Source organism: Ictalurus punctatus, chromosome 27 (assembly GCF_001660625.3).
Source record: "Ictalurus punctatus breed USDA103 chromosome 27, Coco_2.0, whole genome shotgun sequence".
NCBI lineage: Eukaryota > Metazoa > Chordata > Actinopteri > Siluriformes > Ictaluridae > Ictalurus > Ictalurus punctatus.
The window spans coordinates 10,733,512-10,753,686 of NC_030442.2; the positions used below are offsets into that span (position 1 = coordinate 10,733,512).

The 20,175-nt window shown below is 39.1% G+C and overlaps 1 protein-coding gene across 1 annotated transcript in view; it reads left to right on the forward strand.

The window, feature by feature from the left end:
• si:ch211-186j3.6 (neural-cadherin) overlaps positions 1–20,175 on the forward strand; it is a 265,014-nt gene that overhangs the window by 176,470 nt on the left and 68,369 nt on the right. Inside the window, exon 22 of the mRNA XM_017458309.3 lies at positions 5,207–5,484. Coding sequence (XP_017313798.1) covers positions 5,207–5,484 — 278 coding nt within the window. The remainder of the gene's footprint in view (positions 1–5,206; positions 5,485–20,175) is intronic.

The window sequence follows — 20,175 nt, forward strand, 5'->3', positions numbered from 1 at the left end:
CTAATTTTAAATGTAACTAATACTACAGTACATCGTGTTGAATATCCCAGGGTGAACACACAACCTGCATTAAAAGTGTGTGCAGACGTGATTTGAGACAGCTTGAGAACACAAGTTGTTCATTACTGGGAGAAGCTTTTTTATCAGTTGCATGCATGCGCTGGAGCGTGAAATGAGGTGCAAAACGTGTTTTTTCTTAGACGAAACAGATTTTAACGTCTTAATGCGGGCATAACAATGTTGCCGTTCGTCAGATTTCAGACCTACGATTTTCAGCGCTACCCAGAACGCTAGCAGCTGCAGCAATTATGTGCCAAATGAATAATTGGAGTATTTTGCATTGCCCCTTTTGTTCAGGTTGATTTTGAAAGATAAGTCCAAGCACTTTCAAATACATGCCATTCCACTGTTGTTGTTTTTTTTGTTTCTGTTTTTAGAAGCATGCTTTGAGGAACTGAGCAGTTGTTGTGATTATAATTATTGTCATGCTGAATGTCACACCTGTTGCTCATTATGAGGAGTTCAGAAAGAGCATGCAAGCACTAACGGCACAGAGAGAAAAGCATAGTTGTGTGTAATTTGGTGCTGAGAGTATGTTGTTCGCATCTCTAAGTCCCCGGCAGGGTATAGTCTCTCATCGCTCACTCTCTCTCTCTCTCTCTCTCTCTCTCTCTCTCTCTCAGCCTGCATTTCTCAGTCATTTTCATTTCCAGGGATACTTACTCTAGCAGAATGCAATTGTTCCGAAAAAAAAAAAAAAAAAAAAAAAAAAAACACGTCACATTCAGTTATGTGTGAAGTGAAGCCTGATGGAGCATGTGAAGAACTTACTTTAATTTATGGTGCTTTCATGTTTGTAGCATTTTGTCTGTTTGAATCAAACCATGTTGTGCTTTCCTCAATGGTGCAGTTTGTTTGGTCAGATATGAACACCACAGTCTCACTCAGGTGAGACAATCAGAGCCATGTGGTTGCAGTCTGTTTCCAAGCAAACTCTAGTATGGGTTAGTTGCAGTGACAGAGATTCCACCCTCAATCAATCCAAATGCATGAAATAAACCAAACATGCTGTGTATTTAGGATTTTTTTTGTTGATGTCACCTGGTAAACTGAGCCAAATGAGAGAGCTGTAGTACTGCGGAAATGTGATGTGTTTTGGATATTTTGATCAACAACCAATGAATTTTATGAGTATATTTTAGCCGTACAATCCCCTCGGAATAACATGGGCAGTGTGAAACCACACCAAACCAAATAGCGAATGAAACACATGTATCAATTTTGCACAGATTTGGAATAATAGGTGTGAAAGTGCCGTTAAACAGCATGGAGTAATGGGGAAAAAAATTAAACCACATTCATTGGCTTTTTTTTGTGTGTGTGTGTGTGTGTCATCTCCTTTCTGAACAATTCCCAGGATGTTCCTCTGTGCCATAGTACTGCCTCTGTAGTCTGTAATCCTTGTGGGAATTGTACGTATTGTATGTCCAATTCCTCTGGGTTTCACATAAGGTGGTGTTTAGAAATTAACTCTGAGAAAGAAGCAGGCTTGCACTACAAATACAATACAGCCATTTGGAGACTGGAGGATAGAGAGAGACAGCGATAGAGAGCCAGAGAGAGATAAAGATGAGCCAGAGCCAGCTAGTACGATTAGATTTTCCGTCAACTAGCTATGGGCTGTGTGCGAATCCCCTGCTCCCATGTGTGGGCTTCGGTTACTCCGTCTTGTCTGGCGATATGAAGCCTGGGCTGATCAGATGTCTCTGAGCTCTGATGAAATGAGACCTCTTTTTCGGTGGTTAACCTCACAGGTAATGCATGCAAATCACCTTCTTAGCAAGCATTAGCACATGAAAGTGGCAGTTAGAGGCCTGTGTGCCCTGTGCTGGACACACTTTGTATGGTAAATAGAAAAGCCTCCGGGTCCCAGGAGGACGGTGGAGCGACAGCTAGAGAGCACTGGGGGTTTAGCCAGTGGTGTTATTGAACATTTTAACCTTTACTGTCTGTGTGAGGAGGGCTGGACACATTGCTCTCAATATAGGGGTTGGATTAATTGCAAATTAGACAGGGTGGTTTACTAAGTAAGGAATGAAACATGATGGGACATGCTGTGCTAGGATAATAATCATCATGTGGGATTGGGATGATGTAACACCCTGAATTTGATCATGTATGTGACGATAACATGCATAGAACTAGCATGTTTACTGTATATAATCCTGTGATTTGCCTTGCAGTCGGAATGATTGTCATATCTCCTGTTATAGACAATCAATTAACATATTCTGACCAATTAGATTCAGGAATTTATGAGCACTGTGGTATAAGAAGGGCTGCTATAAGAGTAGTGAGATTGACTGTGTGATTAACTGTGTGTTCTGTGCTTGAATTTGTAGATGTTTAAAGTACTTCAGCCACATTTTCAAACATTTTACCACATTTCTCCAGTTTAAAGAAGGGTGAGAATTACCCAACAGTGACAACAAATATTATCAATAAATATTGAATAAATAATTCATGACACTACAGTGGCACAACAGATATATTTGGCTTCCAACCTCAGGGTTCGATCCTGAGATCAGGTTACTGTCTGTGTGAAGTTTCGCATGTTCTCCCTTCCGCTCCTGTATCATGCAAGCTCATTTTATAATTTATCTCATTTTTCACATTTTCTTTGTAAACTACAGGCCAAAAGTATGAAATCAAACGAGAGAGGTTAAGATTTTAAAAATATGTTTGCAAATTAAGTAAATTTGCCAAAAGACAGCAGAACACAATATATGCACTGACATTGAAAAAACATTTTAAAAAGAAAGTTTCTTAAAAAAATATCCCATTAGTTAGTTAGAATGTAAGAATCAGGTTTGTGTTTGGGCTTTTATCAAACTCAATATTAGGTAAAAAATGCAAAATGCAAAAACAAATTAGGGATATGTTGTGCACTTTTGCTTCAGACATTTAAGCAAATATTTAAGTTATGTACTGTTGAAAACAGTTAATGTTTCAAGGTAGTGTTGCTTAATAATAATAATAATAATAATAATAATAATAATAATAATAATAATAGCCTCTGCCCTGTGTGCGCAGAGTTTGCATGTTCTCCCTATGCCTATTAGGTTTCCTGTGGGTACTCAGGTTTCCTCCCCTGGTCTAAAGAAATGCGCTGAAATCTGATTGACATTTCCAAATTCTATAATGTGTGAATGGGTGTATAATTGTTTGTGTCATTGTGCTCTGTGATGGAGTGGCACCTCATCCAGGGTGTCCCCTGCCTTGTGCCCCGAGTTCCCTAGTATAGGCTTCCCATGAATGTATTATACTACTACTACTACTACTACTAATAATAATAATAATAATAATAATAATAATAATATAATATAATATAATAATAAATGTTTACCTCACACCTCCAGGAGTGTATGTTTTCCCTGTGCTTCAGAGGTTTCCTCCGTGTACTCCGGTTTCCCTCCCCAGTACAAAGACTTGCATTGTAGGCTGATTGGCATTTCCAAATTGTTCAAAGTGTGTGAATGGGTGTGTGATTGTGATAGACGATAGATAGATAGATAGATAGATAGATAGATAGATAGATAGATTGACAGATAGATAGATAGTTCGATAGATCAATAGATAGATAGATAAATAGATAGACAGATAGTGCAGGTTATTATAATTAGAAATTAAATATTGTTTATTATTCCCTGCAATGTACTGTCATCCCACACGGGGTTCATTCTCCCATCTTATGTTTAGTGTATTCCAAGACTGACTCTGGATCCACTACAACCCTGACCAGGATAGAGCAGTTAGTAAAGATTCAGATGAATGAATGATGCAGTTACTGAAGATCAATAAATGATTATTATTATTTTTAATCAACAAGGGGGCATGATGACTTAGTAGTAGCATGTTTGCCTCGCACCTCCAGGGTTGGTTGTTTGATTCCTGCCTCTACCCTGTGCGTGCAGAGTTTGCATGTTCTCCCCGTGCTTCGTGGTTTCCTCCCCCAAATTGTCTGTAGTGTGAGTGTGTGTGCAGTTGTACTCTGTGATGGGTTGGCACCCTGTCCAGGGTGTCCCTGTCCTGCCTTGTGCCCGGAGTGCCCTGGGATAGGCTCCAGGTTTCTCTTGACCCTGTGTAAGATAAGCAGTACAGAAAATGGATGGATGGATTTATTAACACCTGATAATTTTGGGAACACACCACTATATTATTAGTATATTTTTACTGGTCATACTGTATATTAATATAAATTGCTGTACTTGTTATTACTGGCTCTGCTGTATTGCTCACTCATCACATTGTACTGGCTTTCACAAGCAGTGGCAATAAAGCAGAGAGAGAAAGATAAATCTTCAGAAAGCCTCCCTACTGGATGTATATGCACAGTGACAGTGTCTCATCTCACTCCAGGCAAGGTGGGCTGTGCCACGTCTGCATGGTGCCTCAATGCCTGGATTCAGCTCCACAATGGAGCAGACCACTATCATTAATCAGCCATTTGAGCACTAATCTAGCAGGTCCTCTCAGCAGCCGCACCATGACATTAGCTCGACCTGTCATTGCTTCTCCAAATATCATTAAAGCAAATGGATTTCCTCTAAGGAGGAGAGAGGAGTTATATATCCAGCTACATTTAGAGCTAAGGCATAGTCTCATCTCTCACTCCCTCTCCCCTGTATATCCTTTGCCCAGTGTGACTACACTTATATACACCTATCCACTCTGGCCAGATGAGAGCCGTTCAATTACAAGACAATACACACTCCATAGCAGGCTGCTGAAAAATTGCTGTAAAAGCACAGAGCACAGGTTATGCTCTTGCTGTTTATGTGCTTTCAGAAAAAGTGCAGGCTGGGATAAGCCCTTGAGTCGCTGCAGTGACAGGAGATGAAGCTGAGTGTACTGATGAGGGTGTTTACTGTTGTATGACTTTTACCTGAGAGGAGTGTGAAGTAGTTTTTTTTTTTTGTTTTTTGTTTTTTTTTACAGGTTTGTGACTATTGTTTGCCACTATGTATGATAATGCTGGAGCGTAGTACCTCTTTCAATTTCTTTTCTTATTTCTCATCCTTTCCAGGTGTCTGATCAAAGCACAGCATTGATTGAAAGAATCTTTTTTGCATTCTCTTTGTGGATGCTCTCTGTAATGCCCTACTCTCTCTATACATTTTTTCTCTTCCCCACTTTCTGTCCCAAGTTGCAGTCATTCCTGCAGGTGAATGTTACCCAAGTGCACGTGGATGAGTGTGTGGCAGTGGACTGCAGCGGAGGAGGAGGCTGTACGAACAGGCTGATTGTGAGTGAGAAGCCCTCTGTAGTGGATTCAGACAGTATGGCTCTGGTGTCAGTGACACTGGAGTCAACAGCTGTGTGCAGCTGCTCGGCCCGGGAACACCTGCACCAGGGCTGCTCCACCTACCCCAGGAACCCCTGCCACAACGGTGGAGTGTGTGTGGACACACAGAACGGATACAGGTTAGACAGTTTCCATAGTGTGTGGGTGTGTGTGGGTGTGTGTGGGTGTGTGTGTGTGTGTGTGTGTGTGTGTGTGTGTGTTTGTTTTCCATAGAACTATAAGGGCTCTATTTTCAGCAAGTTACGTATATAATTTTGTGGTATAACCCTGGAAAATTGCAAAATTGACTGGGTGCAAGTCTTTTTTTTTCCTGTTGTTGCCTGGTTGCTTTTTTTTTTTGGTCAAAAATGACACACTTATGCTAACATACGTACATTTATATTTTTTACTGTCTGGGGCCCTGCTGTAGCATAAACAGAAGTGCAAAACAGTATTTACCTGACTTTATGCAAAGATTTAAACGCTTCTGTAACAGTTCCTAAAACCAAGATGTGTGAATGCACTATTTAAGGCAGAATATGGACTAAGCACAGTAGTGATGTACACTTCACAAACAACAGAATATCTCTGAATAAATGTGACTGTACTGAATTACCATTTGAAAGACTGATTCATCTAGTATTGCATTCCTGTTAATGCTTTGTGATTTATTTAGGAAGAGATTCATTTGAAATACTGCTATTGGTATAAACGCTAACCTTCCTTCACAAATTCATAGATCAATCAAGTCAAACACGTACCAAAATGTGTGTTTAAGCACATAAATTGAGCTACAGTCAGTCTTCCGACTTACAAAGAAACTGTAATAAAACAAAATGTTGAAAAGAACAAAACAATTCAAATCTGAGTCTAGATAGTATGGTATAAGAAAGATAGGCTTTAAAAAACTTTGTAAAAATGTATCATATACATTATTAAGACTTTCCCGTGGCATTACTTTTTGTGAATATTGTGGAAAATAAAAGTTAATTAATGATTTTTCCAGTTTTGTAGAGATCTGGGATATCTGAGGAACTTTCATCATGTGATATAGAAGTTGCTGGTGCTCCAATTACATCACTTTTTCTTTTGTGAAATTCATTATGGATTCAGGTTGTTTTATATGTTTGTTTGTTTTTTTCTGGTTGTTTGGCCAAAATGACAAATAACAAAGTATACTGAATAAAAAATCTGCTTGTCCCAGGCTCCTCGGCTACTGATTTTTCCACTCCTAATAATTAATAGGATCAACAGAATATGTAGCAAATTGAATAACATACTCATATTAAAGACTCATGTTTAATTCACCATGAAATATATAGAGAAAAGGAATTAGATGATATAAACAGGGTCATATATTTAAAAAATCACCCAAACATACATTTGTTGTGAGGTTTTTCAGTGAGTTAATTATTTCTACTAATTAAAATTAAGAGTAAAAAGTGGAATATGATTAATCAAAATTAATGAAAGTGAATCTGAGTAGATATTGCAGTAAAACACCGCTTGATAATGTATTCATTTTAACCCAGCCCCTTCTTGCAATGCCCACATAATGATCTGCCTTATGTTTTTTTGCGATCAGGAAAACAGGGCCCTGTAGGTTTTAAATGTCCACAACTTGTGGAGAAACTTGTCTGCGTATGGCAGAGAAAGAAATATATCCTGCAACCTTGTGGCAGGTCAAGTTTAACAACCAAGAAACATACAGTATTTTTTATAATTCATAGTGTGTGTCTTGCTTGTGTCTAGAAGCACATTAGGTCACTGGCTTTGTATGTAATGCAGATTAACAGAATTTATTCATAAAGTTTAACTGGAGTGCTTGAGAACTTTGCTGAAGGCCCTGCTTCAAGAATCGCAGTATTTTCAGCTGCATGGATTGGAAATAGATGGCTCTGTTCTGTGGGACTAGTGCTTGTGTGTTCTTGGTCAATTAACACTGCTTGAGCAAAAGGCTAAATGCAATATATTAGAAGTTGGAGCTCTGTACAGTATGACGAAAGAGTGTGATGAAACAGCATGAAAGAGTTAGCTCTGAATATTAGACTTATTCCCTTCTCTCTCGTTCTCGTGCTCAACGGCATCTTCAAGAATGCCAAATGATTCAAGTTCAAGTGAACTTTCCAGACAGATCTCATCCAATATTTGCAAGGCTAATCCTCTCACCACTGAGAGTTCTTGCAAATATTAGGTGTGGCAAGCTTTTATTCTGCTTGCTATTCAATTCAATTACCAAGGTCTTGCATGACTATTGATTTTTCTTACAGAATAACAATACACTGGGAGAGTGATGGAGGAATGGTGATGGATGGGAGAGGATCTTTTTTTCTCTCAGTATGAAAGTGTAGTTAATAACTAAATCTCCAGTGTCACTCAAGGGGTTGCTGGCAGACAGAATATAGTTCACATCTTTAATTTCTCATTAGAACCAACTCTGGGAATTTGCTTTCTATGGGGAATGATGTGCAACAGGTTAGCCATATTGCCTGAGGGAGCCCTGTTCCTTCCTGATGTAATTGATCTCTTTCAATTATGTGGAAGGAAATCTATATGAGTGTGTGAGAGGTTTCATATGTAATGTGCTTTAGTATTTCATTCAGTGTTGTACATAGTATGGAATGAATATAGAGGGGATAAAAGCAGCTTACTTTCTGTGGTAATGACGCAAAATGTTTACAAATGCAGTATAATTAATATCCTGTAGGGTCATTAGTAATGCAGAGCAACAAACACATCATTAATATCAACTAGTCTATTCCAGAGAGCTTGCTTGAAATTAAATGCCTTGCGTTTGATTGCTGCATAATGTATCAGGTGGCAATCACCACTTAAACACAAAATGCCATCCATGTCTTACTTTTGCAACTTATTCATATGTTCCAGCTCCAGTATATAGGTAGCTCAATTTACAGCCCAATAATGACTAATAACTGAATTAAGAAAAAAGGAAAAAGATTAAGTTATGGTCAATCTGAATGAATTTCAGATGAAAAGTGCTATATAAATGGTTTATATAGCTCTTTCTTACAAGAAATTGTTTAAAATGTGTTTCTCCATTAGTTCCTGGTGGTTTTGTAATGGGCTATAATGATTAGTAATGGTATTGTGTGTTTTTGAAATGTGTTAATATCACAGTGTAAGGGTCCTAATGGTTGGTTTTAAAACTTGGTTTTAAAGGCATTTGATGGATTTCTAATGGAATTGTCCCACATGAGACTTTGATAGGGGCCTTTTATTGACGTAATGAAAGTCTCTGATATACACCGATCAGCCATAACATTAAAACCACCTGCCTAATATTGTGTAGGTCCCCCTTGTGCTACCAAAACAGCTCTGATTTGTGGAGGCATGGACTCCACAAGACCTCTGAAGGTGTGCTGTGGCAGATCCTTTAAGTCCTGTAAGTTGCGAGGTGGGGCCTCCATGGATCGGACTTGTTTGTCCAGCATATCCCACAAATACTCAGTTGGATTGAGATCTGGGAAAATTGGAAAATAAGTCATCACCTTGAACACTTTGTTATGTTCCTCAAACCATTCCTGAACATTTTCTTCAGTGTGGCAGGGTGCATTATCCTGCTGAAATAGGCTACTGCCTTTAGGGAGTTTCATTGACATGAAGGGGTGTACTTGGTCTGCAGAAATGTTTAGAACATTGCCCAGAGTATCATGCTGCCTCTGTTGGCTTGCCTTCTTCCAATAGTGCATCTTTATTCCGCAGGTAAGTGACGCACATGCACCCTGCCATAAAATAAAATGTGATTCATCAGACAAGCCCACCTTCTTCCATTGCTCCATGGTCCAGTTCTAAGGCTCACATGCCCAGTGACGCAGACAAGGTGCTATACACTGTGTTCTGACACCTTTCTGTCATGGTCAGAACTTTTTCAGCAATTTGTTCTAGTTCTGTGGGATCAGACCAGACGGGCTAGCCTTAATTTCTACATGCATCATTGACCCTTGGGCATCCATGACCCTGTCGCTGGTTCACCAGTTGTCCTTCATTGGACCACTTGTGGTAGGTATAACCACTGCATCCTGGGAACACCCCACAAGACCTGCTGTTTTGGAAATGCTCTGACCCAGTCGTCTAGACATCACAATTTGGCCCTTGTCAAAGTTGCTCAGATCCTTATGTTTGTGCATTTTTCCTGCTTACAACACGTCAACTTGGAGAACTAACTGTTCACTTGCTGCTTAACATATCCCACCCCTTGACAGGTGCCATTATAACGAGATACACACGTCATGTCACCTGTCTGTGGTTTTAATGTTATGGCTGATCGGTGTTTGAATTCTACGTTCAGAATATTCCACACCCACAATACTACAATACCCATAGGTAATGAATTATCTTTTAGACCACAGAGACTACAGACACTTTCCACTTGTAAAATATACCCGCGTTACTGTACTGCGTGACTTGCGAGCTTGATTGTGTTTGCAGAGAAGAAGAGAAGTAAAGCTTATTTCATGAGACCGCTAAGTCTAATCATATGTCATGAAGAGCACTTTACACATTAAGTGGGCTATGCACAGTATGTTAAAAAAAAGAGAAAGAGCTATAAATATGAATTACACATCTATTTTAATCGAATATCGTAGTAGTAGAGACAGGCTTGGTGGGCTTGTTGGTGCAGAACATCTCATACAGAGCATTCAAGTGAAAGCTTTGATATACTCATATACATATTCTAGCTGCGAATTATCTCATTTTTAAGATGTTTAAACACAGCAAATTGATTCAAAATTCTGAACGGACATTAGCTATCTGTTGCATTCTGACAGAAATGACATATTTCTTCTTATTCTGAGGTTGTGCATTAATTTGGTGCAGACTATGTAACATGCATATGATGCAGCGTTTTAGCAGAATGCTGAGTTCAGAGTACACGTGAACAGTTTCTTCATAATATGCAGAATTAATTAAACTAAGTCAGATTGACAGAAATCTTGGTAACTAAGCATAGCCAGTGATATCCAAATCAGCACCACTTCATACAGACAAGTATGAAAACACAGATGTACACACATGTTCTCATCCCATGATCTGTGATAGAAGGCAGAGGAGAACAGTCATACTGCCAAGTCACATCTCATTAATTAGGCAGTTGAACAAAAAAAAGAAAATAAATCCATATTCATTAGCAATCTGGAGCTGCTTTTCAATTCTGCAATGCATTCTCTTCGTCTGTCCTTACAGGACAAAATAAAAATTATACAAAAGGTATGTCTTAGAATACTTTTCCAACATACTGTATGTCCCCAGATCCTTTATTATCTTCAGTTCACAATTAAATAGAGCAAATAAAGCTGTGACACAGGACTGAGTAATGACACTTGCTTGGTATGTGCTCCAGAGCTGCTTGTGTCATGAACCCAATGTTAATCCAAGCTTTCAGACCTTCCTTTACCTATTGGCTTGGTGTGGATATTAAGATGGTGTCAAACCGCACACATGCATGTACACATGCACACATGAGTCAGTTCTCTTGTTTTAGACAGGAGTAACTTGGACAGTACCTCATTAGGGTGCAATTTAAATGCAGTACCAATGCTTTTTCACACACTATCTACAATTAAAGTCTGGAGTTACAGTAAGAGTTACACTTGTTTGTGTCTGGTATTCACAGTTTCTTTGTTGTTGTAAATGGGCAATACATGGCAGCACATTCAGAGTGCGATTCCATGATTACACTGCCATTTAGCCCTTGGAACTCTTATAAATTAAACTTTTTGTTCTATCATTTGTTCAACAGTGAATGTATGAAAACATGCAGTTAACGATTCAAAAATGCAAAGTTCAGCCATGAAACTGTCTGAGTGCTGATTGGCTCCCTCAATGCTGTGCAACAGCCTATCAGCCATGCTTCTCCGCCCACGTAACTCTTTATAACCCCAACCAACTCACTGCTACGGCCTGCGCACACTACTAGCTACATTTGTACCCTATGTGTTGCTTATGCTTGGTAAAATCATATAAATGCTGTTTAATAAAACTGATCACAGCTGGCAAATACCTATAATGGTTTTCAATGCTAATAATGACCAGTAAACTCTGTAATTACTGATAAAAGCTAATACACGAGACAATGGCCAGTAAGACGTGAATAATGTTAAATGCCGTCTAAGGTGATGGTTAAAGATCCCTATGCGTCGAAATGAGGAGACAGGAAGCAGGCTGGGTTTAAACCCACGAAAAGTGCTTTCATTTCATTTACTTTCACTTTTCTCCTAGCTTTTCAGCAGTACAATTTAACATACACACACATACACACACGCTGCGTGCTCTCCTGTCCCGCGCTCTCTCTCTCCCACCTTTTTCCTCGCCTGCTCTCTACAACACAGAACATTTATTAATCGATTGTTCTACAGGTGTGCACTCCTCACCACTCAACTTCTCCGACTCCGCCCTCCATTTGCAGACGGCACTGGAGTACGCCCCCTCCTCCACACACAAATTTGCTGGTTAAAGGTCCTTTCACACTGAGCGCGATTTAAGCGACGTGAATGTTTGACACGATGGCGCTCTTGAATTGAAACAATAGATCCCTATGGAGCTTTTCACACCAGGTGCGATCATTCGCTGAACGACAAAGCATAGATTTTTTTTCCATCCATCGTGTCGGGGGGGTTTTCTTCCGTCCATTGTGTCGATTTTCTTTTCTCCTGTCGCTCGGCGACGAAACGGGCCGTCCAATTAGATTAGCGCTGTAGATCACGTTTCCGGAGACGCTGTTGTTGCACAAAAGGGCGAGATAGGTGGCGCTATAGCACATAAAGCTGTTTTGAAAACCAGTGTAAACACTGAAGAAGAGTATTCCAGAACAGAGAAGAGAATGGATATTGAGTTCTTGCTATCATTTGCCAAGTTTCCAAACACTTTTTTGTGCAATTCTGTTATCGAAAAAGTGAAAGTACGTTAAAAAAAAAGTGATATTGTCTCCCGCCTTTTTCCATCCAATTGGCCTGTTACCGATAAAATGGTGCGCATCAATTACTTATGCATTAAAAAGTGCCATTTGCTCAGTGCTCTCTCTCTCTCTCACTCACACACACATGCACACAAGTGCACAGACTATGGAGATATAAACAAACCGTCGTCACATACCGTAGTATAGAGTATATTTCTTATTGAAATACTGGCTGGCATTAAACTTGGGTTTGGTCCCATTACTGTGTTATTGCATTGTATTTCACATTATTTCTTTCATACTAAAACAGCTTGATGTGCTGTTCAAAAAACAAAAAACTTTCTGCCTTCCTTTATGGGTAGAATCCACATACAATGAGAGGAGTTAGTTTCTGTGCTTCTTAACAGTTTGTGTTGTGGTGTTACGCGCCAACATTTAAGGGATTCTTCTTCTCCGTGGTCAAAAACAATCAGCAAATCAGCTGAATAGTGGGTTGCGCCACCTAGTGTGCAGGTATAAAATGCATTCTCAGTCCGCACCACCTATCGTGCAGGCATGAATTAGCTGAAGGTGACCAATTGTTTCGCGTTCGGTGTGAAAGGACCTTAACGCTGATATATATCATTTATGGCCTGTAAATGCTGATCACAGCGACAAACATCACTAGTAAATTTCCAAATGCTATAATCACTGATTTATGCCCATAATCGCTCATAATAAACCCTGACAACGGCCAAACGCGATACATGTAATAATGGCTGATAAACCCTGATCACCACTGGTAAGTGCTGACTTATGCTGATAATGCATGATAAACATTGATCTTCCCTGGTAAGTGCTGATGTACATCTATAATGGCTGATAGACACCGATCATCAAGGTTACCTATCAAAGTTGATAACTGCAACTGCTACTAATCGGCAATAACTGTCGATAATTGCCAGCGAATGCCAATAAATGTTGAAAAACGCAGATTGCTGATAATTGCACAATTCTGATAAATGCTGATAAATGTTGATCCATATTGATAATTGCTGACAATGCTGATCAATGCCAATCTATTCCGAGTGATTCTGATTGATGCCTATCAATGCTGATAAATACCAATAACTGCTGACAATTGCTGATCAACATCGACATAATTTGATAAATACTGACAATCGCTGATATACACTATAATGCTGACAAATGCTGGTAATAGCTGAAAATAGCTTATTCATGCTGATAAATGAGTCAATGGACATTTAATTAAAAAAAAAAGAAAACACCATTTGCAGGTGGTGCTGGATCTTTAGGACCACTCACTTTCTTATTCGCCTAAGCGATGCAAATCACTATTGCCCCATAGCGATCTCGTTACCTGTCAATTATTCATTCTACCGCCTATCTATTTAAAAAAAAAAAAAAAAAAAAAAAAAAAACTTGGTTCACATTCACCCCAACATGCACTCACACTATGATCTGCACATCTATTTATTCTAAACCCAGGTACACATGGTCACAGTTAAATAAGTTCCGAGCTCCCTGGTCCAGGCGCACATAGCCATTAGACCATTATACGTAATACCAGCACATAGGACTAGTTCAGCAGCATTAAGCCAAAGCAGGCCCAGGCACTCATAGCTAGTACACACTCGGGTATCGTGTCTCCTCGGAGCAGCAATAGTACACAAGTCCTGGTGTTCAGTTATGCATCGTCGGGGAATTGGATGTGGGCTATATTTCAGTACAGTCCATCCTTCCGTACCCTTTGCAGCAGCAATATGCTTCTCTTCTTTCTATGTCTGTTCAGGACTATCAGCAAGTATTCGCTCAGCAGCAACAGCAGCGTAACAGATCTAGTCCGGCCAGACCAAACCTATTTACACTCCGTCCCCATCTCTAAAAGCTCACAATTTCACTGCAAAAACTGTCATGGCTGACATGTTTTAACCCAACTCAGGCGATAATATTTAAATTTTTTTACAAGGTTTCTGCAACATTTGCTCTTAAATATGAACAAGGTTAATAGTAATAGAATTGAGGGTTTTTTTAAATCATAGAATCATGAATAGAAAAATGTGGCTAACTATCTTGCATGCTACTGGCATGAGGACATTAGTAGTAGTAGTAGTAGTAGTAGTAGTAGTAGTAGTAGCTGTTGTTGTAGTTGTTGTTGCTGCTGTAGTTATTATTATTATTATTATTATTATTATTATTATTATTATTATTATTATTATTATTATTATTATCATCATCTGAATAACCTGTTTAGACACTTTATGTCTTTTCATGTAAGTATGCCATGTGTATAATTAAAAAAAAAAAAATCATTGTGAGGCACCATGCTATTTTGATATTGGCTTTACAGTATTTATGGCCCCTTCGTTTACTAGTATTGTTACTGCTATAAAATTTTTGCCACTATTTTTGTGTAGGCACAAGCGTGTGGACAAAGCGGTATAATACCACTGTATTGCTAATTTGGATGGATAATTTCAATACTTTAATACTTGGTGGTTGTTTTTTTCCTGGACAGAAATTGCCTATGTTTACATGAGTGCCTAATACAGACCTGTCCCATTTCCCACAATCTAATTTATTGATGTACACTGTTCATCACCCACTTTAAAATAAATAGGCAATAACACCCACCTAAGTACAATGGACTGAATCATCTTACCTGTAACAACTAAGAATAGACAACTTAGTTGTGGCTACTAAATACGAATCACACATTCGACACATCACTGTGCATAGAGAATCATATCATTAATGGAATCAATAAAATTACCACTACTACTACTACTACTACTACTACTACTACTACTACTACTACTAATAATAATAATAATAAAGACTCAAATTTGCCACATTTATTGGCATCGTATATGTAAAGAAATGGCATTATGTAATATGAATGCTCACCTCTACAAAAGATAATAAGACTGACAATACATTTACTGAAAATCAGAAGGATACCTTTAATACAGTGATGTCATATCTTTAATTCAATTTTAATTTTATTTGTGTGGTGACCTGGGAAAACCCTTGACTAGTATTCAGTATTTCTGATTGCAAACTGGATTGATTTGGTTCATGTCTGTTTGGCTATGGCACATAGCTCTCCAACAAATTGTGCAAAGCTTGACATTCACTGTGTGAGAAAATCAGACTGTAAATAGACAGACTGACTCATTTGTTAAACTGGATCCATACTCAAAATGATCTTTACAGGATTAAAAATAAATAAAAACATTTGCATGTGCTTTTAGTCAGATACATTAATGTATTTTGTCAGACTGCAACACATATTATTTTATTTTATTTATTTTTTTCTTTTTTTTTGGGGGGGGGGGGGGGGGGGTGTAGTGCTTGACGGTTAGCTTTTTTTTTCTTTTTTTAAATGAATGAAAGATGTTCATTTACATGAATATCACCCAAATACATATTTTTTAAATAATATATTTATTTTAATGGAGCTCTTTATAAATAAATATTGTGCTCTTTGACAGGTCTGTACCAATGATCAACCATAGTACAGAAAGCACGTACACAATCCAATGCCATGATCTTATGTCATATTTTATAACCCTTCCATAAAATACGACACTTTGATTATGGAAAAATATTGGAACCTTAATTTTGAAATGTAACTTATCAAACTTATGTTTGTTTCTTTATTGTAGCTGTCTCAGAATTTTGGCCCTAGTTCACAAATAGGGATTAGAAGCAACAGTTTCCTGTGGTGGAATGTCACTCATAACGGCTGATTAAATGGTGCTGGACTTATTAGCTATGTTGGTAGTTTCAGAATTTTTCACTGAGTGACATCAGCCAGAAGCGAATACACGGCTAGCAGGATAAAGCATTAGCAGTGTATCCCAGTTGGACTACCTGCATCCAGTGCAGTGCACACTTCAGATAGATTCCTGTCTGCTCTTCTCTTATATACCCTACCTGAAGCACAGATATGAGCATTTCAGAAAGAGATAACCAGACAAGACCCATGTTATCACTTAGCAATAACACAGGCTAGCTTTGTTTAGTTTATTATTTTAAACTATGAAGTGGTGATTTGTGGCACAGACCTGAAGAAAACACCTGAAGGTGGTCGAGCTGGTCAAGAGAACTGGCCCTCAGGATTTAAAGAGCAACATGTACTTACAAGCCTCTTTATTTAGAAATGCTGTATTAATACTAATGTTTCTGTAGCCTTCCTGTCAGCTCGAACTAGTCTGGCTATTGTCCTCTGACATTTCTCTTCAACAAGGTGTTTCTGTGTAAAGAACTGCCCGACATTAGATTCATTTTTTTTTTTTTGCCAGGAAATAAACCATGCTGGTAAAGAGTAAAAGGACTGAATTTAATCCATTATGGTTATAAAGTGGAAACGGCCTAATGATCTGATTTAGGTTGTGAGATTTCCTCACAACTGCTGAAACACCAGCTTTCTAAACACCTCACACACTCACTCACTCACAGAAACCTGTTGCTTTGTTGGTCTGAAGATTGGAATGTCTTTTGCTGATGACTCTGCAGTGTACCCTGAGGCCAACACTTGATTATCAGCTTGGGAGAATGACATGATCTGATGCCTTGGTGGCTCTGGTGGCTCAATGTTGTGACATTTTGAATCTTAATCTTTGAAACCCATGACCGCATAGTTGATTCTTATCAAATATCGGTGAAAGTGCAAAGATTAAATGGCATTTTAGCAACAGTTCCGCTCAGTCTAGCTTACCTTCTATTCTTATTCTCTCTCTCTCTCTCTCTCTCTCTCTCTCTCTCTCTCTCTCTCTCTCTCTCTCCTGCTGTACTGTATTTCTAAGCTTTCAGCTTTCCCTCATTCTGTCTCATTCACACACACACACACACACACACAGACTAATGCATATACAGTTACAATAGAAAGTAAATTGCAAACACAAAAATGTTTAGTATGTCTTTACTTAAGGAGGTTCATAGAGCTACATGATACCGGCATAACATTTTTCACGACAACCTTTGTGTTGTGACATGTTCCAGGCTGACATACTGTTACAAAATAATGACCGCTGACTTTGTAGTTCTGTGTGCATCTGGTTTATGATAATTTGTGATAATGTGACATGTAAAACATTTAAAATTATAGTCACTATGTAGGGTGAGAGAAAATGCACATTACTGTCTCATTATGGCATCAACAATTTTATAAGCAGAAATAAGAAATACACATATTTAAGGGTTAGAGAAAATATCTGTTTCTTGTGCTATAGTGTAATGGCTGGCTCTGTTGAAATCACCATTGTGTATGTGTTATACAGCAGGTTTTTATGTTGATGTTATTAACACTAAGTGCCAAGTTCATGAGGCACTTTTGAAAATGCTTGTCTATGTTCAATTTATCCAATCTAACCCTCAATTAGCAAGCTATGTCACATTAATTGTCATGTGACTCTGGTTGACTATGGTTTTCCCTGGCAGAGCTGGACAGTCTACTAGGTCAGGATGCACTGTCCTGTATTGTACAGAATTAAGTAATCAGATGATTAGAGTCCTGCTTCTGGCCTCAGTGTGCCCCTTAAGCCTTTGGTTTCCACTGGTGCTTTCACTAGTGGGTGGAACACCTTGCCAACTTCCTCCTCATATAGATTTGATCCTTTACAATGAAGAGCAGGTTGATGACCGTAACCCAGAAGTCCAAGAGAACCTTCTGAATGCAAGAACCCTTAGTGTATAGGCCTTGGGTGGTCTCAGGCAGAAAGTGTTCCATGTATGATTTGCACAATATTATCTGTATCCTGTGCACTGCACAGTTCTTCAAGTACTAGCCCTCCTACAGGGACTACTATACATCAAAAAATCCCTGTCTATATTGAAGGTTCATGTGGTAGCCATTGTAGCACACCAAAGCACTGTGGATGGTGTCACGGTCAGCATCACCCACCAGGCTCCTACAAGAGCTGCACATGGGGTTTCAGCATTGTTAAAGATTTGTTTTGTTGGCTATCATTTCATCAAAAAGAGCAGGAGAACTACATATACTGGCAATAACCTGCCTTGCCTGCATGTTTTGCTGTCCAGATAATTTCCAGAGTGACTATGACATTGAACCTAGGGTGTCTGCCCAAAGTAATATCACCTACTTTTGGTAGCCAAGCTACTGATCTGGCAGTAGTTGATGAATGGGTATCAGCTGAGCATTCCTTTCTGTTTCCAGTACATGTTCCTTTGTATGGGACTGGATGGTGGGAACTCTTATGTCTAAACAGAGCCTGCCCTGTAGGGTGGTGGACATCATCACCTTGGACTACAGTTGAGTCAGACATCTAGCCTTTACTGTGACATTCCACTCTACGAGGAGCCTTAACTCTACAGGGGCATTGCTTAAAGTCTTCAGTGCTGCTGCCACCTGGGTGACACTATACACCTTCTCACTGTTCTACAAGAGTAAAATCTCGGTGGAGTGAGTGTGGCAGTCAACACCTAAGAACATCTAAGAACACCTTTCCAGTCATTCCTAAGTTGGGTTGGTTCATTATGATTTTGTAGTATAGGTTATAAAGCTGATTCTCACTGCCTCTGGTGGTTAGTGTGGCTAAAATAGAATGCTAGTGACTTTTTACCAAGGTCTCAACATGTGAGCACAAGAAGGCGATCAGTTGATTTTCACCATCCCTGGTGGTTATCTGGTGTTCACAAAACCACAATTACATAAGTTACTAGCATTCTTTCCTGTCTAGCCCATTCGCTGTCTCTATAGTATTCTCGTTTTCAGCCTCTCTGATTGTCCAGTTCCTCTGTTATTGTTTCTGTCACTTGAATGTACTGCTCTATGCCGAAACACTCCATACCATGGCTCAAGTGTAACCTGGCTCTTAGTTAAAGCAAGAAGTTGGCTAACCAATGTCAGAGTGGCTTTTCATGAAACCTTAGCTTAAAACGTTGCTGTCCTCCAGACAATTCCAGCTTTTATTGTATTGATTGTAGTGTGAAATGTCGTCTTATTGCGAGCAGCCCAGCCCTGTCTTATGTCCTGGATATGTGTCTAGGGAGAGAATTAGCTGCACTGGGCTGGAAAACTATCTGGATTGGGTTCTTCAAGAGACTGACATTAATCAATGTCCCCATATTAGGAATGCAATAACGGCATATTATCACAGTAAATTTCTCTGCTGGTGCACATTAGAATTCCATTCGGCACTCACACCCCCTGTCATGCGTGTGATGAATGCTTCATAAATGGTGTGAACACAAGAACAATCTGAGGCATCCTAGGCCTGCAATAAAAAAATGTCTACTGTAAGGCGTATCACTGGACATCTTGCACTTTCATAAACTTTTCGTGAAACGATTGAGGGTGCATTATAGGTCTATCACCCTGCCTTTTTGTCATGGACAGCTTGCATTGTTGCAGGTCTGCCGTTGGTTAGATTGTATCATGGCCTTGCTATTGTAGTGCTCACTTTGTCCTTTCTTTTGATAACTGGACTCTTTAAAACGTCCCTTGAGCTACCTTAGTTTTTGAAGCAGTCTGTTTTACTTTGTTTTAATTGGCTGAACGTACGGCTGACTTTGTAAAAACGTCTTACATGATGGAAGGCCCTGGGGTCCTTTCAAACTCCCCCACTTGCATATCATTTCTTATAAACATATTATTTTCATTGTTGTTTTGTGTCTTGTCTCCTGCTTCAGCATATTGTATTAGAAAACATAGACCTAGCTATGATTAGCAGGTGGCATTATGGTGTTTCACACACATTGACTCACCTGAGTGAAGTTTGCTCCTGAATCTGTTAGATGTGTTCAGAAGCCATCATTTCACAACATTTCCCTTTCAATCACACAATCAGAGACATGCAGCTCAGAGAGTGAGTGGTTGAGAGGGAGAGAGAGAGAGAGCAGGGTGACACATTAAAGCTAGTGTCTGTAGAAGCCAAGCATTGAAAATGAA